The 23,806-nt window shown below is 39.9% G+C and overlaps 3 protein-coding genes across 5 annotated transcripts in view; 1 reads left to right on the forward strand and 2 right to left on the reverse strand.

The window, feature by feature from the left end:
• Positions 1 to 487: 487 nt before the first annotated feature.
• LOC103467664 (PRA1 family protein 3) lies at positions 488 to 4,785 on the forward strand. The gene is made up of 3 exons (XM_008414251.2): positions 488 to 767; positions 1,228 to 1,445; positions 2,738 to 4,785. Exons 1-3 carry the CDS (start codon positions 586 to 588, stop codon positions 2,908 to 2,910), a joined length of 573 nt encoding a protein of 190 aa, XP_008412473.1. The 5' UTR covers positions 488 to 585; the 3' UTR covers positions 2,911 to 4,785.
• Positions 4,786 to 5,141: 356 nt separating this feature from the next.
• lmod3 (leiomodin 3 (fetal)) lies at positions 5,142 to 8,209 on the reverse strand. Its single transcript, XM_008414250.2, has 3 exons — positions 7,781 to 8,209; positions 6,104 to 7,684; positions 5,142 to 5,347 (listed from the first exon to the last, which is right to left on the reverse strand). Exons 1-3 carry the CDS (start codon positions 8,066 to 8,068, stop codon positions 5,300 to 5,302), a joined length of 1,917 nt encoding a protein of 638 aa, XP_008412472.1. The 5' UTR covers positions 8,069 to 8,209; the 3' UTR covers positions 5,142 to 5,299.
• A 3,752-nt stretch (positions 8,210 to 11,961) lies between these two features.
• frmd4bb (FERM domain containing 4Bb) overlaps positions 11,962 to 23,806 on the reverse strand; it is a 23,719-nt gene continuing 11,874 nt past the window's right edge. Inside the window, exons 3-24 of one of the 3 annotated variants that reach the window (XM_017305979.1) lie at positions 23,113 to 23,207; positions 22,930 to 23,022; positions 22,300 to 22,384; positions 21,893 to 21,949; positions 21,782 to 21,804; positions 21,005 to 21,088; positions 20,608 to 20,673; positions 19,878 to 19,935; positions 19,701 to 19,787; positions 18,262 to 18,338; positions 17,941 to 18,076; positions 17,703 to 17,844; positions 17,483 to 17,616; positions 17,196 to 17,312; positions 16,212 to 16,440; positions 16,075 to 16,128; positions 15,757 to 15,901; positions 15,364 to 15,531; positions 14,389 to 15,173; positions 13,595 to 13,733; positions 13,268 to 13,387; positions 11,962 to 12,746 (exon numbers count right to left, since the gene is read on the reverse strand). In XM_017305979.1, coding sequence (XP_017161468.1) covers positions 13,270 to 13,387; positions 13,595 to 13,733; positions 14,389 to 15,173; positions 15,364 to 15,531; positions 15,757 to 15,901; positions 16,075 to 16,128; positions 16,212 to 16,440; positions 17,196 to 17,312; positions 17,483 to 17,616; positions 17,703 to 17,844; positions 17,941 to 18,076; positions 18,262 to 18,338; positions 19,701 to 19,787; positions 19,878 to 19,935; positions 20,608 to 20,673; positions 21,005 to 21,088; positions 21,782 to 21,804; positions 21,893 to 21,949; positions 22,300 to 22,384; positions 22,930 to 23,022; positions 23,113 to 23,207 — 2,892 coding nt within the window. In that variant the 3' untranslated portion in view covers positions 11,962 to 12,746; positions 13,268 to 13,269. Of the gene's footprint in view, positions 12,747 to 13,267; positions 13,388 to 13,594; positions 13,734 to 14,388; positions 15,174 to 15,363; positions 15,532 to 15,756; positions 15,902 to 16,074; positions 16,129 to 16,211; positions 16,441 to 17,195; positions 17,313 to 17,482; positions 17,617 to 17,702; positions 17,845 to 17,940; positions 18,080 to 18,261; positions 18,339 to 19,700; positions 19,788 to 19,877; positions 19,936 to 20,607; positions 20,674 to 21,004; positions 21,089 to 21,781; positions 21,805 to 21,892; positions 21,950 to 22,299; positions 22,385 to 22,929; positions 23,023 to 23,112; positions 23,208 to 23,806 lie in introns of all 3 variants that reach the window. The other 2 variants (XM_008414248.2, XM_017305981.1) reach the window with 2 other exon arrangements.

The raw sequence follows: 23,806 nt of genomic DNA on the forward strand, positions 1-23,806 counted from the left end.
CGTTGCTCATTGCTATCAGTGCTGTGGAAAAAAGTATCAGCATTTATTTATTTATTTATTTATTTATTTATTTATGATCTTTTGATCATTACATTATTATTATTATTATTATTATTATTATTATTATTATTATTATTATTATTATTATTAATTCTTTTATTATTTATTTATTATAGCAAGGTGAAGATATGATGTTCCAATGTGACAACCTTGTAAAATTTACAAAATAAATACATTTAAATACATTTATACTTTTTTCTGGTGTATATTTTTCTTCTCTGGCTCATAGGAAATGTAATGAAGTTTATGCATTAAAAAAAATACATATTTCCTTAGTTGTCCAAGTTTCTTGATTATAGTAGATGTCAATTATTTTTAATTGACTGTAGTTTTAACGCAARCTGCACATTTTAAATAGTTTGAAACCATCCTCTAATACTTCAAGCCGAGTAATCTCGCGAGATTGTCTTGACGTCACTCCCCTGCGCAGACAGCGGAGATCAGCTGACCTGTCAAACACATAACGCAGTCTGGGTTTGTTTTGGTTTTTCCTTTTTTTTCTAAACCGCACGCTGAGCTACAGACATGGCAGCCAAAATGGAGCTTGCTCCTCTCAGACCATGGGATGACTTCTTTCCCGGAGCGGACCGGTTCTCCAAACCAGAGTTCGGGGATTTAACCAAGTGGAAYAACAAAGTGATCAGCAATTTGATGTACTACCAGACGAATTATTTTGTTGTCGCTTTGATGGTTTTCCTCATTGTGGGGTAAGTCCTAGCTGCGGTCCAAAGCTAAAAGCTAGCATCTGTTACACTTTTCCCACACACGCCCATCCGGAGTATGTGGACTATTGCTTTTGCTGTATTGTATTGTAAGGAAACATAAATATACGTAAACATTCAGTAACAGTGATCATTTAGGGATTTGTTTTTACTGTCGTGTACTAATGCTTTATTTTGTGAACTACCCACCAGATTTTATATAAAGATAAACCTTAGTGATATAGATGRTCAGTATTGATTTTACGTGGCTTTTTTCTTAATAGTTTGATTTGGTCAAACATGTAATGGAAATTATGAAGTTTCTACACTATCCTGGGTKTTACAGCCATACCATGAACATTAAATTGTTGCCATGGGCACAGTTGTGGTGTTTGCAAAAATAGACAAAGGGAAGTCTCCACCCTGGCTTATTAAAATGTGTTGCTCTRCATGTTTCCATGTCCAGGTTCCTGAATCCCTTTGGCATGTTTCTGGGTGGTGCCGTGGTGTCTCTGGTCTTCGCTGGTTCCGTGTGGGCCGGGGAAAACAAGCCCACAATCAAGAACTTCAAGAGGAAGTATCCCACTCTGTTTGTGATTGGCGTTATGGCCACAAGTTACTTTGTGCTGTCGCTGTTTGGAGGTGTCATGGTCTTCATCTTTGGAATCACTTTTCCTTTGCTGTGTGAGTAYCATTGTGTCATGTGATCTTTAACTTTCAAAATCAGAAAGTAGGGGSAAAATTTGTCATTAGTGTTTGGCAAGGCTGCTCCATGCTTTAACGTGATATTGTTAAAATATGCTCTGCTTCACCCACCTGTTGCTGCACACTGCCAGTCAGCTGRCTGAGAGAAGGCTACTACACATTGCTCTCCCTTATACGAAAGACAAAATTTTATGTTTGGAAATACGGTGGCAAGATGAAAAAACCCCCAGACAATCTCATTAATTAAATTAATTTTTAAAGGATTAAAGGAAGACCACCTTTTACTCTTATTAAGGTAATGCTGTATATCACAGTATGTAAACAATTTTTTAAATAGATGTGTAACGTCATACAGTTCCTTTTACTTCAAAGAGAAGCGCCATATTTATACAATTTAACCTTTAGATTATTGAAACTGTAATAATACTATCTATAGCATTTGTCCATTTTTTTTTTACTTTGATTTCAGAAAAATCAATTATATTGAGCGAACAACTTCTAAATTTGGCAGTACTTTTAAAGTTCTTATTGCAAAGAATAATGCTCTGAGGAGCATTATTCAACAACACCAAAGTGTTGTTGTAGGGTTTTTTGAGTAATACTGCTGGTACAATAAGCTGATAAGAGCTGCTTTATTAGACAGACTACCTGCATGGATGGTGCCTGCAGTCAGCTACTTAACAGATGTGCCGCTTGTACCTTGCCAAGTGGTTTTTAAACCTTGCTGAGTGATGGGAGGAATGACTGGCCCATGCCAGGTCTTGCCTTTTACATTTTTTTTCTCATTTTCTTCATGTGTTTTTCTTTTTTAGCCCACGGTACATAATCTACTCTCATGACTAGGTATAAAGGCAGTGGCAGAAAGAAAGCTCAACAAGGTGAACTTTCTCTCCATGCTCAGGCATTTAGTGACCGTCAGCACAGGGAGTTCATCATTAGAGCAAATGTTGCAACTCTGTCGCTGTGGTAAAAATACGAAGCTGTTTGATTACATCCCAGGAGATCCACCCACTGCYTGTGTTGACAGGTTGCTAGGGCTTGTTGGTTTGGACTGAACCACATTTACCGGCTGATGTCACGCATTCAGCAGCTGCCTGTCATGGAAATCAAATCATACGGCTTTATGCTTAGCTGCTGCTGTGAATACCACAAATGGTTGTTGTTGTAGGGTTTTTTTTTTCCTCACCACAAACTATTTACCCCTTGTTGTACTAAAACATATAAATTTTTCCTTCCATAAAAATGCCTCGCTCCTTGTTTCTGCTTTTTAGTGATCCTGATCCATGCATCTCTGAGGCAGCGCAACATGAAGAACAGGCTGGAGAACAAGATCGAAGACGTCGGGCTGAAGAAGACCCCGATGGGCATGATCATGGATCTCCTCGACCAGCAGGAGGAGAAGATTAACAAGATCCAGGATTTTATTGAGAATAAACTGCAGTAATGCTCGCGCCAGCCGAGTGCYAAAGACAGCAAGCGTACAGAAGGGTGTGAAGTGGTATAAAGGRTATAAAGTGGTTACAATGTTTCAATATTTTTCCTTGCACATGTAAAATTACTGATACTTGCATTTCCACATTTTATTATTTTTAGTTTTAGATTTTATGTGTTGGTGTTAGCCGTCACAATATAAACTGGAATGTTGTGTTAGCAGGAAGTTGAGTCATTGTGCCCTACCTAGGGTTTGATAGTCCAAAGTGCAGACATCTCCAAAATCTACTCCTTGTATTGATATGTACTTCATTGTATATGATGAYTATTTATTTTAGCTAAGTTATGTGAAAGAGCTCATCAAAAATAAGTAGAGATGCTAAAATGTGTTGTAAAAATCATTTTTCTCTGTTTGCTACTTCACAATAAGCAAGTTTAATCTGAATTTGTAAACCCATATCATGCCAATTACAGAGGCCCTCRAACKTGTACASTTTGGTAAAGCCAGGTTTTTGCTAGATAACATTATTAGAAATGATTTTAACATTGGAACATTTTACAGATTTTATGCAACAAATATCCTGCAAAGTTCAACTTTAAAAAAAAAAACTAAACAAATGTTTGSATTCTAAAAATGTTACATGTGACATGATTTATCAGAAGTATAATTTAGGACAGCAGCAATAGAAAACCCTTTGTAGCATATACTGAGGTGCTGTGGAAAAACAAAGGAAAAGAGCGATGTTACAGACATTGATATGCATTTCTAAATTAAACTTGTAAAAGGAAATTGTTCAGAGAAGCCATTTAAAAGTCAGCAAATTCTGTTTGTGTTTTCGTATGTGATAAAAATCTGTATTTTCACACGTCTAAGGAGGAGGAGAGGAAAACAGAATCAGTTAAGCTCCAGATCCACCTAAAATGTCCTATAGCCTAGTTGGAGAATATATGGTCCACAATTCACATTCACTCTTACGAATGCGCATGTGTTTAATCTGATTTAAACATTTAAAGTCAAGATTTTAAAATGCTTCATCATAGAACAATCTTCTAAATCACAAAGCTCTGGAATTAAGAGGAGTGTGTGCACTTTTGAGAGCCACTAGATGAAGCCAAACCCCATTCATCTGCTGGATGGATGTAAGAGCTTAAATATACTGATCTGAGACCAGTTTGTTGATTTGGAAAATTAGCTTTTGTTGCCTGAAAAAAATTACAGGTGTGTTGACTTATTATTATTATTATTATTATTATCTATTTGCATACAGTTCCTGGCCAAATCGCCTAAACTGAGTATATACCCTCTAACAGCAGCTATGCAATACCAAAAACGAATGGCGAGTGCATCTTAAATGTATTAATATAAAGTCAGTATGTTCAAGCCTATTTATTCCAGTGCAGTTTTGTTAAAATAAAAGCATGCCCAAATCTTCAAATGGCAGCAACACCTGACTGAATATATGACGGCAGACATCTTGTTCTGTTTTAACTTTTTGGTCAAATTAAGCCTGTACYTGTAGTACGTATCTGTATATACCGCTTATGCTGACAACTAACATTTATTGTTTTGCTGTTTGTGAATGCACACTGGCTGAAAGCTAATGCATGTCTACAGATGGAACATGGGAAAATTTTGGATGTGTTATAGATGTTACTAGACACTGTAACATTTCTAGATGACTATATTTCCTTATTTTAAAAGATGTTCATGAAAATTGTTGGCACCTGAAAAAAAAGACACATTTGTTCTCTGTAAGTTTAACTTCATTTGCACAATCATGGTGTGGATATGAAGCTATTTAAAAAGGATTTTGTTCTTGGTTCTTACATTTTCTGTATATGAAAGCAAATCATTATTAAAATAAACATATAATCATTTAAAGATTTACTTTTTGTTTGAAAGAAATTTGGTGTTTAGTGTTAGTGTGTTTTACAGACAAATATGATTGTTTTTTATATCTAGAGTCATTGTCAGAAAGTTAAAATACAATTACAAAACTAGAGCAATCTATTGAGAAAATAAAGATTGCGTTATTTATTTAAAGTGGTCTTTAAGTAAATAATACATTTAGCAACTAGATGAAGTTTTTTTTTATATCACGAATGAATTGCATTTTTAAAATCATGTTGGAAAGGCTCCTTGCACACAAAATAAATTAGACACAAATTATTCTTTCAGTGAACAATTTTTATTTTTAAGAAATTAGAACATTTTAAAAGTGTAAATTAATAAACTGTACTTTGTTTCTTTTAACATTGCATTTTTATTTAGAGTTCTAAGAACTAAAACACATTTATGAAGCAAAAACATGCACAGCCCTGCACGTTTCATGCAGGGCTGTGCATGAAACGTGACCAAAATGAGTAACATACTCTACAGCGAGAAAACAGCTGAGGCCGAGTCAGATGAGACTCGTTTCACTTGATTCCAGGGCTTTTGGGAGTGGCACCTGCAAGCAACAACACAAGAAAAAAACAATAGGTTCTCTGTATTTTCAGTAAATAAAGTTAGATTTATGCTTAAATAGGATAGTCTTGATTTTGGTGTTAGTTCAGTTTTCTCTCGTTTTCGATAGACATCATGTTGCCATGAGTTTGGAGAAAAGTGCCAAAATCCTCACTCAAATAACCAGTTAGACCAGTTCAATCTTTTTAACTTGTTTTAATGAATAAAACTCAAACTGAAAATTATCTTGCCAGTACAATATAAAGCAATATTAGCCGATAACGTGCAACCTTACTCAAGAGATCATTGGTAACGTTCTCTGATTTATCTGCTAAACAATGAGGGTGTCACTAAATTATGCTGCCTGAGGTTGCTGGTTATATCAGCGCTGTCTTTGTTGTAGCTGAAAAAAAATATTGATGCTACCAGCATCAGCAAATATAATTTGTCATAATAACAAACTCAACAGTCTTCAGAGTTTTCGACTGCTCTGAAGATTTCTAGATTTTTCTAACTCACTACTCTGCTTACAAGAGGTAAGGAAACTAATATATTGACTTTAGAGAACCTCACTTCAACTTATATACATCAGCCTTTAAAAAGTGTAGAAACTGGATCTGATCATATTGTAAAGTCCCCTTATATTACTTTTTTTGGGCATTGGCTCTGTATAAAAAAATTGACAAAATGAATCTATTTTGCCACTACAACATGCTCTTGCATTTCACTTTTTCTATAATAATATTCCTTGGGTACTCACGGATTTGAGATATGCCACATTGCTCTGTTTGATCTCACTGAGGAGCTGATCACGAGGTGTGAGGTCAACTTTAGGAGGTACTCGTCTGCGAGGGATGGGTTTCAAAGTCTTTATCACATCATTGAGGTTGGCCTTTTCTTCTGCCATCTCTCTATCTCCTCTATCTTTTACTTTGGGAGTCTTTCTTAGTTGGAAACTTGGTTTTTCTGATCTCCGGTCTTCTCTTGGGTCCAAGTCCAGGAAGGGATCACGTTTCTTGGGAGTTCTCTTTAACTGAATGTCTTTTAACAGGTTTGATGGCTCTGCGCTGGGTTGTTTGGGAATGCTGTTGCGCTTCAGACTCTTCTTTGGCTCTGGCTGCTCACTCTGATGCTGTGTTTGGGCTATGCTGCTCCGTTCTGGCATGGGTGGGACAAGGCCATGCTGCTGTAGGAGCTCAAGTGGTGGTATGTAGCCCAACATCTGCAGTAAACCGGTAGGCAGATTGAGACTGTTCTCGTACATCTGCATCATTTCCCTCTGCTCCTTGACCTGCTGCTGCCTTTGCTCCTCCTTCCTCAGCTGCCTCTGACGGTCGAGATTCCTGGTCAAGATGTTGGTCACCACCATCCTGGGGCCGGGCAGCTCAAAGTGGTAGCCTATCTTCAGGAGCGTGTTGTTTGCCTTGAGCAGACGAGAGATCTCCATCTCGGCGTGGTGACCCAACATGTGCCTCTGGTTGTGAAAGCGAAGCTCTGTGAGAGTCTCGTTGAACTGGAGGCAGCGGATGATGGCAACGATCCCCTTTCCAGTTATAAAATTGGACTCAATGTTCAAAGTGGCAATGCTGCGATTTTCTCTTAACATGTTAGCCAGGCTGAATGCAATGTTTTCATCGGCGCCTGTGTTCGCTATGCTGAACGTTTTGACACGTTTGTTCTTTTTCAGGGCATTCACATAGTCTACGAGCATTTCCTTAGGAATGTTTTCTATGTTATTGAGGTTGACCTCAGTGATAGACGGATTGTTGTTACGGATTTTGTCCAGAGTTGACTCCAAGTTTGTCTCATTTCCTGAAGGACGTGATGTCATTTTGATATTATTAAGAGCCAACTTTGGGATTTTTAACTTGTTCACTTTAATTGGTTCCTTTTTTGAGAAGTTATCATTGGCTTCACTTGTATTTGGCACTTCTGGAGTCTCTTGCGGGGGTAAACAATCTTCATTTGCATTTTCCTTTTTATCTTCATTATTTACAAAGGCCACTTTGGAGTCTGGAACAGACTGGCTGTCCACTGTATTTTTTCCAGCTGTTTTTTCTATGGCACTGGGGGGATCTACATCTTTCTCTGCATTCTCAGGTTTGAGATTTAAAGCTACTTTCTCAGTGGTTTCATTGTCAACATCAGTCGCTTTGTCCTTTTCAACCTCCTCTTCATCTTCTTCAATTATTTCCTCAATGATCTCCTCTATAATTTCCACTCCATCTGGATAGTCAGTGCCATCTTCCTCAATGAATTCTTCTATCACTTCATACACCTCATATTTGACATCTGGATTTTCTTCTTTTTCCTTTTTTCCAGCTTCCTCTTGTAAGATTTTCTAAAAGTAACAAATTAGGATATTAACATTGGAGCTACTATACACCATGAGCTAAAGTAGCTTTCATAAACCTCTGAGAGTTTGAACTCTTCTTACCTCACTAGGCAGCAGACTAGCGGGCACTCTTTCCTCTTCAAGCATACGTTTTGACTCTTTCTCCCAATAGAGATAGTCAACCAGTGACCTGTGGTCAAAACTTCCTGTTGGAGATTTCTCTGTCTGGTCCTTCTGTCTTTGTCCCACTGGTACGTTTTCATCTGGGGCAATGATGACGTCCATCTCGCTCTGGAGCTCCTTGAGCTCCTCAGGTGATAGCATCGCCAAGATTGCGTCTTCATCAATCTCCTCCTCACTAAGATCCTCACCGTCTCTGTTGTCAGACATATCTTCAATGTATTGTTTCTTTCCTTCGCTGATGTTGAGAGGACAGATAATTTCTGTTCTGTCCAGAGTTGAGAACAGAGCAAAGTGGCAAGCGTCTGACTACGACCTCAGCCTGAGAGACTCTGCCTCATGTGTTGTCTAAATTTAAATGTTGTGAACTGTGGAAGATATTTAAAGAGTTAGCAGGGGAGAGAGATGCTAGCATTCTACCCAGCTGGCTCGGTCATCAGGATCTTTTGGGATGACAGCTGCTTCAAGTAAAAGGAAAGAGGAGAACTGATAGGAGCAGCTGGTCCATTAACACAGGTCCAACTGGATGGCACTGGGGGAAGACTCCACAGCAAACAGTCCCTCCTGGAATCCTCTTGAAGGCATAACCTTTGGGATACTAAGTAACAAATTATAAACCAGAGAAAATTGTTTGTTGTTGGGTTTTCTTCTCACTTTAGTTTTTAGATTGAAGAGAACTTTGGTGCTTTTAACCAAATTTTTAAAATATGTGTTACCATATATATATATATATATATAATAGTCAGTTTATCAGTTTATCATAAACTGATGTAAAAATGTGTTTCTTTGAAATGGTTTGCAGAGATAACTGCCAATGAACTTTGCTGAAGCTGATATTTGTGATATCATCCGTCTTTGCTGATGCATCATATCTATGGAGCCAGCTTCAAAATATCCTGGGTTGTCCAAGTCTATCTTCTCTTTATTTTTTATGGATCATCTTAAAATGGCACTGAAAGAAATGTAATGTTTTTTCTAGTTTTTAATTGGTGGTGAATTGTGTTGTGTTTTAGATCTCATTACTTTAAATATGCAACCCGTGTTTTGTTTTAGTGACTATATTTGCTTTTTCATTTTATTTATGTTTTTTACTTGAAACCTTTTAAGATTTTCTTGGAGGAAGAAATCTTGTATCTCAAAGCACCATCCTGGCTAAATAAGGGCAATTAGGCAAACACAACTGTCAAATAGCTTCTGCAAACAGGATAGTGAGAAACTATCTTCTAGTAGCAGTGATTTAGTACGCCTTGAGGATTTATGAAGTGATTTAAAAGTTAGTGATAAATCAAACGTTAACTCAATAGCTAGGACCCTGGAGGGATGACGTCATGCACGAAGAAGCCTCAAAGTTTAAAAGGTGCTTTTGTTGTGTTTTATTTCATGCACCAAAACTCATCATTTGTGTTTTTAATTAACACTAGAACTGATTGCGTGCAGAAGATTCAGAGACAAACCACATGACGAACTGCTGAGGCGAAAACAAGCCACACAATTAGGTGTGCTAGGAGATGGAGACTATGTAATGGAACTGGTTGCTAGGCTTGGCTTAGAGCACAAAAGAACTTCATCGGTGCTGCCCTTTTCTTGCTTATGTTCCTCCCTAGGATAAACAAGATGGGTTATTACAACTGCAAGTGCAGAGGAAGAGTGAACATCAACAAGAAAGACAAGGGTGTGCTTTTTTTCTGACCAGTTTAACAGTATCTGTTAGCTCTAAAATCCAGCTGGTTGTGCTAGCATGCTGGTAGCTAGCACGTTTTCCCCCCAGACAATGAAACAGTGGTTTTGAAGAACGATTGTCTTGTTCACAGTCTGACAGTCTGGCAATTGTGACCATGATATTCAGGATTTTTGAGTTTGCTTGTGTTTGAAGAGTGTAAAACAAATAAAGTTAAGTTATGATAAACACAGAAAGTCGATTCTGGGATACCAGCTCAGGAAAATTTGTAAAGATTTAAAAATTCAGTTCTGTTAAAATATTTTATTCATCCATCCATCCATCCATTTTCTTCCGCTTCATCCGGGGTCGGGTCGCAGGGGCAGCAGCTTCAGAAGGGAGGCCCAGACTTCCCTCTCCCCAGTCACTTCTTCCAACTCGTCCGGGGGAACCTCAAGGCGTTCCCAGGCCAGCCAAGAGACATAGTCCCTCCAGACTGGTTGGGCGTACTCACATGCACCCTCCATGACCCTGCTGAGGGTGTAGAGCTGGTCCAGTGTTCCACGACCAGGACGAAAACCACACTGCTCTTCTTGAATCCGAGGTTCGACTATCCGATGGACCCTAATCCATATTAGGTCTGAATAGACCTAACCAGGGAGGCTTAAGAGTGTGACCCCCCCTGTAATTGGAGCACACCCTCCAGTCTCCCTTTTTAAACAGGGGGACCACCACCCCAGTCCGCCAATCCAGGGGAACTGCCCCCGATGTCCATGCGATATTGCAGAGTCGCGTGAGCCAACACAACCCTACAACATCCAGAGCCGTGAGGAACTCCGGGTGGATCTCATCCACCCCCGGGTCCTGCCACCAAGGAGCTTTTTGACCACCTTGGCGATCTCGTCCCCAGAGATTGGAGAGCCCAACTCAGAGTCCCCAGGCTCAGCTTCCTCAACAGAAGGCATGTTGGTGGGATTGAGGAGGTCTTCGAAGTATTCTGCCCACCGGCCCACAATATCCCGAGTTGAGGTCAGCAGCGCACCATCCCCACTATAAACAGTGTTGATGCTGCACTGCTCCCCCCTCCTGAGACGCCGGATGGTGGACCAGAATCGCCTCGAAGCCGTACGGAAGTCTKTCTCCATGGCCTCTCCAAACTCCTCCCACGCCCAAGTTTTTGCCTCAGCGACCACCTGAGCCGCCCGCATGCCGCTTCGCCCGCCGGTACCCATCATCTGCCGGAGCCCCACAGGCCAAAAAGGCCCGATAGGACTCCTTCTTCAGCTTGACAGCATCCCTCATCGAAGGTGTCCACCAATGGGTTTGAGGGTTGCCGCCGCGACAGGCACCAACAACCTTGCGGCCGCAGCTCTGATAAGCCACCTCGGCAAAGGAGGCACAGAACATGGTCCACTCAGACTCAATGTCTCCCACCTCCCCTGGAACGTGTTCGAAGTGCTGCCGGAGATGGGAGTTAAAGCTCCGTCTCACAGGGGACTCYGCCAGACGTTCCCAGCAGACCCTCACTACACGTTTGGGCCTGCCAGGTCTGACCRGCTTCCTCCCCCACCACCGGAGCCAACTCACCACCAGGTAGTGGTCAGTGGACAGCTCCRCACCTCTCTTCACCCGAGTGTCCAAGACATACGGCCGCAGATCCAATTAAACGATGACAAAATYGATCATCGAACTGCGGCCTAGGGTGTYCTGGTGCCARGTGCACATATGGACACCCTTATGCCTGAACATGGTGTTCGTGATGGACAATYCGTGACGAGCACAGAAGTCCAACAACAGAACACCACTCAAGTTCAGATCAGGGGGGCCGTTCCTCCCAACCACGCCCCATCCAGGTCTCACTGTCATTGCCCACGTGAGCGTTGAAGTCCCCCAGGAGAACAAGGGAGTCCCCAGGAKGGGCACTCTCCAGTACCCCCTCTAAGGACTCCAAGAAGGGTGGGTAATCTGAACTATTGTTCGGCCCGTAAGCACAGACAACAGTCAGAACCCGTCCCCCCACCCATARGCGGAGGGAGGYTACCCTCTCGTTCACCGGGGTAAACCCCAACGTACAGGCGCCGAGATGGGGGGCAGCAAGTATGCCCACTCCTGCCCGGCGCCTCTCACCATGGGCAACTCCAGAGTGGAAGTACGTCCAGCCCCTCTCAAGGAGACTGGGTCCAGAACCAGAGCCATGAATTGAATTTAACTAAGACTTTTTCCAAATTCTTGAAATATGTTCATGTTTTATGTCAATTTGGTTTTGTTTTTGAAAAATAAAAATAAAATAAATAAAAAACATAGAACGTCAGCTTTAATGCTATTATGTTTTTAGCAAGTAGAAGCAACATGTACAATTACTCCTTAAGGACTTGGTGACTCAATAACAGTGGCTAAACTTGTTCTTCACTAGTTGCTCATCTTTAAAAAAGTGACTACACCCATATATGTGTCACACATTTATTGATTTGCCTCCAAATGAAAAATATTTTATGACAATATCTAACAAGGTTAAACTAGACACTCACTGTACAAAACCGAGATAAAACAAATATGAGAAAAGTTTTGTTTTTTTTAATGGCAGTGTTAGTCTTTTTTTTTCAAACCAAAAAATGTCCTCACCATGCATTTTTAAACACTTACTGCACCAACAAGACAAATGGCTCTATAAACAATATTGAAATGATACATCGGCATGTAAAAAAATGAAGAAAAGTCTAATCCGATGATAAAATCACTTCTTGTCAGGTCACATCCTTGGTCATATTCAAGCTTTGCTTTTATTTAGACTACTTTTGTATCATGAGATGAAGACGATGATTGTTTTTATTCTATAAACTACTGTTTTGTATAAGGCAGTAGCTTGTTCTCGTCAAAATACTTGTCACTGATTTTGTCATTAATACACATTTAATTTTGAATCCAGTGTAGTTGTGCAACATCTTGACACATTCTCATCTGCCTGTACAATTCATCCAATCCAAGGCACATGGGAAAGCCATTCAAGAGTGTCATCACTGTGTTCAGAGCTGTCTTTAACTTGAGGTCAGTGTGCACCTTTATGCACAAAACGTTGAGAACTGTTTGTCACCAAAGACTGTTGGTGGCAACATAGAAGTCTGTTTTCAGCTCCATTTTCTCCATGTGCTGCTGGCCGTGGTTGGTTTGTGCCAAAGGGTTCATTTTGGTCCTCTTCAGTGGATGCCCATGTAGCTCCCATCCAAGGGAAATCTGTGTGTGCAGTAACAAAATAAGATGTCAAAACTATAGTCGTTTTGAAATCTGTAGTCAAGAAATACATGGACAGAATTTYAGAGACAACATAGAGATGGATGTATGAAATAAAATTCACAAAAGAATCCATTGAGGGAACATGTATAATATTACTAAAACATTACAGATGAAAGAAAAAAAATCTGCATTTTTGCTCAGAGTGACATGTGTCATCTATTTAGTTGACATTGCCATTTAACGCCATGAATTTAGGCCAAGCAACTCTGAAGTGAACGTGACTTAAGGTAAGTTTAATTTGTCATGAAGGATGGGAACTTGGAARTTTTTTCCTAATTAAACATCTGAGGAATTACTAACGTAATAATAGTTGCATTTTGAGGGAAGCTAAAACTCAGAGCTTGATGGGTGAAAAAAATAAATACGGCACACCATGATATGAAGGTATGATTTTGGGGCAAGACACATGAATGGCGACTTGACGTCAAAATGGCGATGACTACCAACATTATCCGTCTCACCCTTAAGTGGTAGATTGGTTGTCTGATGGTTCATCTGCACTAGTGGCATCAGCACCAACCACATCTACTGACTCAGATTTTTTGGGCTTTGTTTCAGACTCTTTGTTCTCGGAAGAAAATCTTCACATTTGGGCATTAATCATGAGTCCAGGAGTAAAAGAAGGCAGAAAGAGAAGCAGACAACAAACCCTGTGAGCACAATTTATCTGAATAGCTGGCGAATAACCCAGCAGAGTACAGTCAAAGCAYGATATTCTATACTGTAAGTAATTTTTATCCATCGCTTTACAAGCTTGTGGTCACAACTACATAAAGTGCAGCACTCACCTGTTGTGTGTGGGACTSCGGGTGTACAGAGATGCTTGAGCTCCAGCGGGAGAGTACTGGGATACATCAGGTGTATCAAACTCTGTCAGGCCAACGGACAGCTGGTTGCGCCAGTTTCCTGTGCTCTCCGCTGAGGACACTAAAAAAACAGTTATAGAGCAAAAACACTCAGCTGATGYTGCAGCCTTTACCCACTAGTAATTACTGTTWMTAGGWGCAGAATGTCCCCAACAGAAAAATAGACAATAGCTATGGTGTCTGTGATATAATGCCAGCTGAAATGRCTGGGAGTGATGCTACTACTAATGAACATTTCAGCTGAAAGGATGATRGGTTAGAGCTACTGAGGGCAGAAGRTTGTTCTCAATGCTACTCCTTTTTTATAWAAATTYGTTTAAATTTCTATCATTAATAGGACATGCATRAAAAGAACWTAGCAACATCATCTAGAATTTCTATACATATTTTGAAAGGTAAACATAACTTTATTTGTGTTTCACATGGTTATGTAGCTATAAAATCCAAAAGTAACTCTTCAGACTCACTAATCAGGGCCTGATGATTTGTCAATTTATTTTGCAAATTTTAATTGCATTTTTTTTCAAATTCAGAAGTTTGCATATATTTTCTTAATACTTGGTTACATTTTAAATCCTGTGACTTCTAATCATTTGACTATTCTTCTACAAGCTCTTCACAATAGTTCTCTTGACAGAACTAGAATAACTAATTTAGGTCCTGATGCTGGCACACACCAAAAGAAGAGTACAATGTGACCAAAAAAAAAACTTTACCTGAGGAAAACGAAGTGGTTCTGCTGGAGTGGCTAAAGGCTGCTGGCATGGTTTGGTAGCCCAGGCTGAGCTGCGAGCCGCTGTCGAAGTCATACCCAACCATCAGTCCTCTCCCGCCCTCACGGTGACCTTTGCTCCGGTGGTACCAGCCTCTCAGATGTTCAGCCACCAAGGCCTTCTGCATGTTCTTAGCCAGCAGCTCGTTTCTGGGACCCTCTCTACTCCGTGGCGGTCTCACCGTTGCGTAAGGATTCTGCGAAAGACTGTCAGCTCCGTTGCTGCTGTAATGCCTGAACCTGTCGTGTCCATGATAGCCGTTCATCTGGTAGGAGGGGTTGACGTTGTAGTGGCCTTCAACTTCATTCTCATATACATAAGCACCGTTAGCATAAGGCTCCATGTCCTGACAGGTGTAACTGGCAACATAATAGGCACTAGGTGCATAGYGTGATGAGGTCTCACATTGATAATTACAGCTGGAATGATGCTGGACCAAGTTGGGCATGCTTCCGGTGTTACCATACACTTCCACTTTCCTGTGCAGACGGTGCATTGTCGAGGCACGGGAGTCCAGTGTGCCGTAGTGGGAGTTAGCTGCACCACAGTAGTCCAGACTGGACTGGCTAGTGTAGGAGGAGCAATCTTCTAGCACCTCTGTGCTGTTACTGTGATGTGATGGTGACAGGATGAAGACAGGCTTCTCAACGTCTGTGTCTTTTCTCAGACGTGGCTGCGACTCCAGACTTCCACTGCGATGTCTGAAGCAATGAGGAGACCCCTCTGACCTGGAGATAGAAGATCGTTTTTAATATGACTCCTACAGCGCAAAAAAAAAGATTTATTGATTCAGAAGGGAAGGAATAAAAGTTATGAGAATTTTAGTTAAAGGTCAAGAGTTGGGAGAGAAGGAAGGATAAAAGTTGGAGGGAGTTATTTCTGGGAGGAATGATACATGCACTGCATCAAAGACCAGACCTGAGCTGGCTGCTGCTGTAGGCGTTACGGGTCATAACTGGGGTGGGAGGCATGCTGCGTGGATCTCTGGGAGGCCTAGGAAGCGTTTTATAAGGACTGCTGTTGGTGGAGGACACCTCTCTTTGATTCTGGTAGGAATGGGGGGCCTCCAGGCCATCAAAACCTAATCTAAAAAGTGTCAGTATTAAAAAAAAAGGAGGGTGTGAGGCATGAGGAAAGGATTGGGGCTGCAAACGTAACACATTGAATATTCGAAACTCTGCAACAGTGTTATTTAAATCCTTGACTCAACACGAGCAAGTAAGCACTTATTAAAACAAGAACTTGTGAAACTTGCTAAGCTTAACTTACTCAAACAGAAAACAAACCTAGAACAAATATATTTGCACCCACCTGCTGTGGCTTTTGTGATTGTTTCCTGCAGGAGATCCCTGTCTCTCCACATCGTATTCTGCTCCCAGTGATCGCAACGGGCTGAGCTGAGGGGAACCTTGGACTGACCGTGAGCGCGGCCTCTGACCTGCACCGTCAGAGTCATCTACGTACACACAGTAAAATATTACAATGCGGACATCAGTACAGGGTTTCCACACAGTCTAAAAATGTACAGAATTTGATTCAAGTAAGAAAAACAAGTATGGAAACATGTTTGTATTTCCCATTTAGTAAATCCATAAAATGTAACAAAAGAAAATCTTACAAATCACTCACCATCATCCAGTGGGAGACTAGATAGGGAACTGCAATTTGAGCGGGTGAGCTCATCTAAGGAGACAGAAAAACAAYTGTATATACTTTTCAAATTTAGCAAACTGATGCACTACAGTATTTATCAGCCTGCATCCTACCTGCAATGATCACCGAGGCCCGCTGAGTGGGCTTTTTCCCCTTCTTTATCCTGTAYTGGTTCATCTCATCCTCGATCTGCTGCAGTTTGTGCATAGCATCCAAGCAGTTTCTCCTCCTCTTCTTCTTGACAGTTTTGCACAGCTCAGGTTCATTAGCCAGCTTCTTAGCCGCCTCGACGATCTTCCGTTGGAGGGCAAATCTGCTCTCAAGATTTCTCAAGAAAGGATCCTGCAAAAGTTTTGCAGTAAGACACAATGCAAAGATTAATTTTGTACTATCTGTTAAAACTAAAATCTTTTATGAGAGGGCCTAAATGATTTTTAGATAAACTTCAGGTAGTTTTCGTTATCAAAGCTTAACTAATAAAGTAGTCAAAAGTGACTCAGTTTCTTGCAAAAGTATTCAGTATTGAAACCCTGCAGCTTTTTCACATTTAGTTAAAGTACAACCACAAACTTCAATCTATTTTATTGGGATTTTATATAGTAAACAACACAACCTARATCCTCGCAGCAATGAGAAATGTTTGTTGAGGGTGAAGCACAGTGTTAGTTTGTYGCTTTCTTTCAGTCATAGCTTTCTTCTTGCCACCTTTCAATAAAGGCCAGATTTGTGAGGTGAATAATTAAAAGTTGTCTGAACTGAATAGCAATCTGTGATCTTCAAGCTTAGGACATTGTTTTACAACCTAACCTCGCTCCAAACGTATCCATAGCTTTATTCTACACCTGACTGGGATAGATGATAACTTTTAAAAAGCACTGCAATAATGATTAGTCAAGGAATCTGTGACATAATAGCGCGTGTGTCTCAGCTTGTCCATATTTTGCTTTTGAAAATACCTTCATGAAAACATGTATGCATTTGTATAATTTCAATTCATACAGATGTATGGCATCTAACAAACCATTTAAAGAGGATTTCAAGTAGTTTGGCACAAAAGGATAAACATGAGTTTCATTGTGTCCTGTTCAAATACAGACCTCATTGTAGGGGAAAAGGTCATCCAGCTTGAAAGCAGTGCCAACACGCCGCCTGACCTGCGGTGGTCTTTCGCCTGAGGAGAGGGGATATTCCTTTGGCAGCTTTCCCGTTAGTTCCTGAAGAACGACAACGCGGGCTTTTATACTTTAATAAAGTGCAAGTAGAAACAGAGGCAATCAAATTTAGTCCTACACAGCAACAACGGTTTAATAAAAGGAGCTAAGCAGAAAAAAAAACTTTCACTCTATGAATGCTGAAGCTCTGTAATACAAAAAGGATTTCTCACCGCCTCTCTGAGGCAAATCTTCTTAAGCTCTTTTGTTTTCTTGGCCAAAATGTCTTGGATTTCCTGTTCCTTTTTCCTCAGCTCAGAGAGTTTTTCTTTCTTCTGTTCTTCGCTCATTTCAGAGTCCGCCGAACCTACAGATGCAAAATTATAACAATGCAATTTGATCACATATAAAATTTTGAATATTTATTAAAATATAAGATCTAGTAAMACCAACCTGTAGAYCCCAGGCTCCCATTGCTGGCTGTTATACAGTTATTTTTCAGGCCTACGTCTCCTAGTCTGTTCATTTTCGCTCCTCCATGTTCAGTAATCTCCATGGCAATTTCCTCTAAAGTTCTGGCTGGTCCTAGTTTTGCCTTTTAAAAATGGAAAAGACAATTAAAATGACAAAGCTTAGCAACATWAATACATAATTGCTTTCTTTTAAAAATGATCTCATAGCAGCTTCTTACTTTGCTTTGCTTTCTGTCCAAGTAGAACTGATGTTGGCTAATGGCCATTACCCAAATGGTCTTGATTAAAGAATGGCTGGCATACCACGTGTGGATGAGAAGGCCTGTCTGCCCAAAGGTGCGTTTTGTTACTGTTCTCCTTAAGTAAGACAAAAAAATAAATAAATCTAAGACGACTTTGTTGGTAATTCTGATAAAAATTTCCAGCGCATTGATCATTTGTCTGGACAGATGCTGAAAATATGGATGAGTCAGAAGCAAAACAAAAGTGTGAACAATATTATGCCTTATCAACTTGMACAAACAGAAGATTCTGCTCACCTGTGTGGATCATTAACTTCTACAGCAAACTTTTTCTCTCGGAAGTACAAGTTTTCCAGCTGTTTCCACTGGTAGAGCTGTAGGTAACAACAAATAATCGSCAGGAACATAAATACATTTCACTATAGAAAATAATATTCTGGATATAAACTTCAACATAATAGTTAAGAGTTTGGTCCACTGGTGTTATAAATGTTGATGACTCTAAAAACTAAAAAATCACAACTAGACTGACTCAGTTTTCATAAACTTTTACAAAAAAAGTTGAGTTCAGGTGTGTTTGTTGCTTTGCCTGTTTCGCCCTCGGTCATTAGAAGAAGCCAGACTTCATCATGAGCTGTCATTACAGTGTGAGCTGCCAAGTCTGCATTAGCACAGGTGTTTGAGTGAGACGAACGCCACAAGGGGACATTACATGAAGATTCATGGCCAACATAACCACTTTCCATGGCTCATCACGTAAACTCCCCCCTGTTATCCAGGTGCTGCCTGTCAGCAGCCAGATATGAACAATCTATTAGGGTCACTGACTCACTGCGCGTCTCGGTTARATCTGACTGAGATTTTTAGAGCGTTTGCAGATTACTACGCTACACCTAATTTTGCTTAAAGAATGCTCTTAAGAGTACTCAAAAGTTGATCTACTTTCAAAGACAAAATATGTGGAGAATTTATCCCTAAGCTGACGAAACAAAGAAGAGTGATTTCCAGTCTTACCAGCACAACAAATGTTCAGAGTAAATCCTCAGGAAAGTTTAAAATCTCCTTTGCTTCGCTGTCAGCTTGAGCACATACTTCACTCTGGCCTCTGTCAGCTCCTGACTTGTCTTTTCAGGTATTCTCTGAAGGTTCRTGATAAACACCCTAAGCCCAGCCCYCTTCTCCCTTCACCATCACTGCCTCACTCCCTGTTCTGCTTTTCTACAGCCTGCTGTTCAGCTGACTTCTTGCACAACCTTTGGGATGCGCCAGCCACAGATTGATTGCTTCACACAGAGCAGCAGAGCTTTAAGAGGAAGACAATGCGGCGATCATTTGTTCATAAAACTTAAGTGAGCTGACGGATCACTCACGCGGGTGTTTCTACCATCTAATCACGGACAAAGACAATACTAATGAAACAAGAAAATCAAGTTCTTTTTGTCTCTCTGATTCTCCAAGCCTTTCTAAAACTCACGAGCCTTAATAAACCAAGTCTACAGATTCTTTTAGAATGAGATTTTGCTTCAAGTCTGGAGCCGTCTGCTACAGTTCAAGCCAAGATTTCACAGAACTGAAAGACACGATGCATGACTTAAAGCTGGTGAATCACTACACTGTTTTGCAACAGCGGCAGTCCTCACYCGTGCTTTTTGCCGTCATCACACCCAGTTTTGTGCGTGCGGTAGMAAAAAAACAGTAACAGCCATTTCAACCGGGACTCTGYTGTGMCCGTTTACCTTTCGAGGTTTTAATTTGTCCTGTAGATCGTACTGCCCAATGCCTTTATAGCTGATTCCAAGCCACCAAGGGATCCCTTGTTTATCCTGTCAGAAAAAAAAAGTGCAGATTATATGGCTAACTTGGCTCAAGGCGTAACAGCTGTCATTTTCAATGAGTCACACAAGAGAACCTACCTTAACCTCATAATAATGAACCCCATATGTTGGCAATGACTCCACCAACGTTAAATACCTGGAAGAAAAATGAAAGCACAAGCCAGTATGTCTTAGATGTCACATAAGAGCCATAAACCTTAATATATCTTATGGAGAGTTTATGTCATTGACAGAAAATAGTGTGTGAATATGAAGTTGAAGGAAAGGGATACATGATTTTTCAAAATTCTTTACAAATAAAATACATTCTTTTTATTTTATTTTTCATTTATTATCTTTTTGGGCATGTATCTGTCAGTCCTGAACATTTTTTACATTCCTACTCGCAAAGCAGAAGAAGGTCAAGCATGTTAGGTGGAGATATCTGTGGACAAAATGAGCTAGTCTTCCCCCAGATTCTGGACTTTGACTGAGACATTCCAACACATGAGCATGCTGCAACTGAGTATCAACTTTGATTAGCTTTTCTGTCATCTATGAAGAAAATCGGCCCCAAATCATGATGCTGCCATCATAATGTCTCATTGTGGGGATGCAGTTTACTGTAAATTGGACTTTTTATCCATAATGACCAGATTGGAGCAGAAAACTGAAAGTTGTCATGTCAACAGGCCTCTTGACTGAAACTGTGAATAATGCTCTTTTGCCTGGCCTTTCTGCTGAGTTCAACATCTTGGTAGGTTTACTGTTGTGCAAATCTGGTGCTAGAAAAAAGTAAAGGTAATTYATCATTTTATTTAATACTTACTGTACAACAGCCTGTCCCCTAGAGACACCTTTCAACTGCTTATAATATTCAATAACTCGATCCTCACTGCATGAAGAACACAAGATCAACAAAGTTAGGTAAGTGAAGTTTACTGTGTAGCACAATTAACAATAAAAAAAATGACATACTCTACAAAGACAAAGCATAAAACATTTAAAAATTCCCAAAAGACAAGCAAACGAAAAAATGACATGGGTAGTAATTGAATAACGTAATTAAATTAAGTCCCTTGTACATCATTTTATTGAATGAAAAACTAAGTCTATGTTTCTTTAGACTTTTAACTCAAATGAATTCATCTCAGGTTTTGACAAACTGCATTACCCAGGTCTCTAGTTTTTGCCATATTTCTAGAAATATTTCATTCAAAGCTTACCAGAAAGCAAGAGACGGATGTTCCTTGAGGACTTTGGTGGGGAGAGTTGGCAGCTTCTTCAAATCAGCCCGGGTGTTTTCATCACTGAAACAGAAAAAACAACAACATTGTGACAGATATAGAAGTTGGATAGCAAAGAAAATGTATGTATTTGTGTACATTTGTCTCTTTAGTAGGGAAGAAAAGTCATTATAAAGTTGCTCCTACAGATGTCCTTGTAGAGAATGAAAAAACCCTCAACAGGACTCATTATTTATATGCCATTTATATCTTATGGGGCGTTTTATCTTAAACAGCGTCTTTCTAGCCAGGAGAGTTTAGGATTTGTGGAACTAATGCTAAAGCATCAAATAGAAAATAATCCAGATGTCTACTCATTTCTGGCTAGAAGAGGAAAAAGAGTCAGCAAAAAAATTTACAACATAATCTACTTTGTGCGTACAGCTGGTCAGAACCAAGTGGCAACATCCACAAAGACCTGCATTATTTCTGAACACAGTCTGCGTTGTGCATTATTTAAGCCCAGCTAATAGCAGCTGCGTGCTTCAGAAAGGTGTTTCTGCTCTGCAATGCTTGGCATCATCGCAGCATTGTGAGATTCATTAGCTGTCTGGTGCAAGCTTCGCAGCACTCTGTGGTGAGCCTCACAGAGAGTCRCTATTGATTTTTGTTGTCTGCCCTGGTGAAACAAGTGACCTATTGAATGATGTTCCCTGAAAGCTCACTATTAACTCCTCCAGCTGCTGTTAAATACTCCTACACATCATGTGTGCTTACCTTGTATAGTCTCCTTTAGCCTCCTGGTGATRAAAAAAGCACATCGTATTAGATAATATCCTATACATACACCGATTATCATATGAATAGGGTTATGCTAATAGCACCAACCTGCAATGCGTTTGCAGCCAATCTAAAGACATTCTCAGTTTCTACTTCAATAATCCCCTGAGAAATATAAAAGGAAAAAAGACTAAGAAACACATTCAGAAAATGTTGATTAGYAGAGAGAAAGCTCTGCTGATCTAAACATAGATCATTCCCTGTGCTGCCCCGTTGTAACCTCTGCATAGTCTTGAAATGAAGCCTTGTGTTATTCTKCTTTCACACATATTGTGCACTTTCCATTCCAGCCGGCAGAGTGAGAAAATTGTGCCCTGCAGCCATTACTGTCTGCTGGGCTGAGGTGCAGGGTTCAGAGACAGTGAATCATCCCGCAGCTGCTGCAAAAACATCTGCAACGAATGATTTCTTTGTGCTTTTAGTTCCCAGAAAACACAAATAAGAAAACCACTTACGTTGTAGATGGCTGATTTTGCATTCAGATAGAATAACTCCACCGTTATGATGTCCTTTAGCTGCGTTATGTTTTCTAAATAAAACCTATCCAACACAAAAGAAGGGATAAGTTATTATTGCTGACAGTACTTGCTTTTAAAGTTGATACTTTTCTCATCAGACTTTGTCTTGTAAAGGAATTCACTCAGCCTGAAATTAGATCCACAAACATCAGAGTATTTTGGGGGGGATTTTATGTAAAAGATCAAAACAAAGATAACCATAAGTAGGAGTCAAAATGATGCATACTGTAGATTTCTGCATTTACATTCGCCCCATTTTCTCTGATGCTCCTAAGCTAAATGTAATGCAATTAATTGTTTTCAGGTAGTACCTAATTCATAAATAATTTATTAATCCCAAGGGATTAAAGGTACAAAGTTACAAGGTACAAAGAACACAAAAGAAAGGTTATCTATCTAACACATAAAATCCCATCAAAAWACATTAAACTTTGTRGAAATCATGAAAAAGCAGGTGTGGATTAACAAGTCCATCAGCGTCACTACTAAAGAGTTTTTTTCACATTAAAGCAAAGTATTGTTCTCTGATGGTGAGACACAGTCAAATATGAAGAGATRAGTTATTACCTGACTAGAAAGTTCARGGAAATGGCTCCAGGTTTCTTAGAAAAGTCATGTTCAAGAACCCTTCGGTCCATCTGCAACCACTTACACTGACCACTGACGGAGCAAACATGAACACACATAAGAACASATSTCCAAATGTGATTAATTCTCTCTACAAATAAAAAAAGAGTACAATTTACATACTTGTCGTCAAAAAATGCAAGTCCAAAGAATTCCTTCTCTTTGAGGTTGAAGTGGGAGGACACCAAGTCGAGGAGCTCATATGACAGAAGCTTAGGCTGAGATGGAAAGATAGAGATTAGACTGAATGTAGTGAACATCCAAAAAGCAGTCAGGGTGAGAGGTGAGAGGTCACCGCTGAGAAAGAATTTATTCGAGAACAATTTGAAAACAGGGTTGTCGTTTTGCTCACACTCTGTTAGTAACAAAGAGAGAAGAAACAGCCCTTTTTTGTCTACACCCCTGGTTATCAAATTGTTGTAGAAGTGCCACTGGTTAAAGAAATAAGAATARGTTTTTGGGACCACTTTATGTTCCGTTTCATGYACTTCTGAAGTTGAATGCTGAATGTAAAAGCAACATAAAACCCAATTTAGCCATGTTGTAGTTGCAGTTAAAAACTGGAAAATCGCTAAGAACGACCCATTGTTGTACTCAATGAACAGCCATTACCGTAACATCAGCTTATTATTAAAATAATTTGAGGTGGTCCTTCACTTATAAAACTTTGAGATCCTCTGACCCACAGCCTTCCCTAAGTAATGTCAAAACACGACACAAGCATCTAAGTTGTATATGCACATCTCATTAACTCCAACTAAAGAATCTGCTTCACCTACATGATAAATACTTCATAATGTATGGTTTCATATATATA

Source organism: Poecilia reticulata, linkage group LG7 (genome assembly GCF_000633615.1).
Source record: "Poecilia reticulata strain Guanapo linkage group LG7, Guppy_female_1.0+MT, whole genome shotgun sequence".
Classification (NCBI taxonomy): domain Eukaryota; kingdom Metazoa; phylum Chordata; class Actinopteri; order Cyprinodontiformes; family Poeciliidae; genus Poecilia; species Poecilia reticulata.

Coding starts and splice junctions, on each gene's coding strand:
- lmod3 (XM_008414250.2), bottom strand. CDS start 8,068: ATGTCTGACAACAGAGACGGTGAGGATCTTAGTGAGGAGGAGATTGAT. Junction 7,685..7,780: donor CTAGTCTGCTGCCTAGTGAG/GTAAGAAGAGTT, acceptor TGTTACTTTTAG/AAAATCTTACAAGAGGAAGC. Junction 5,348..6,103: donor ATGTGGCATATCTCAAATCC/GTGAGTACCCAA, acceptor TGTTGCTTGCAG/GTGCCACTCCCAAAAGCCCT.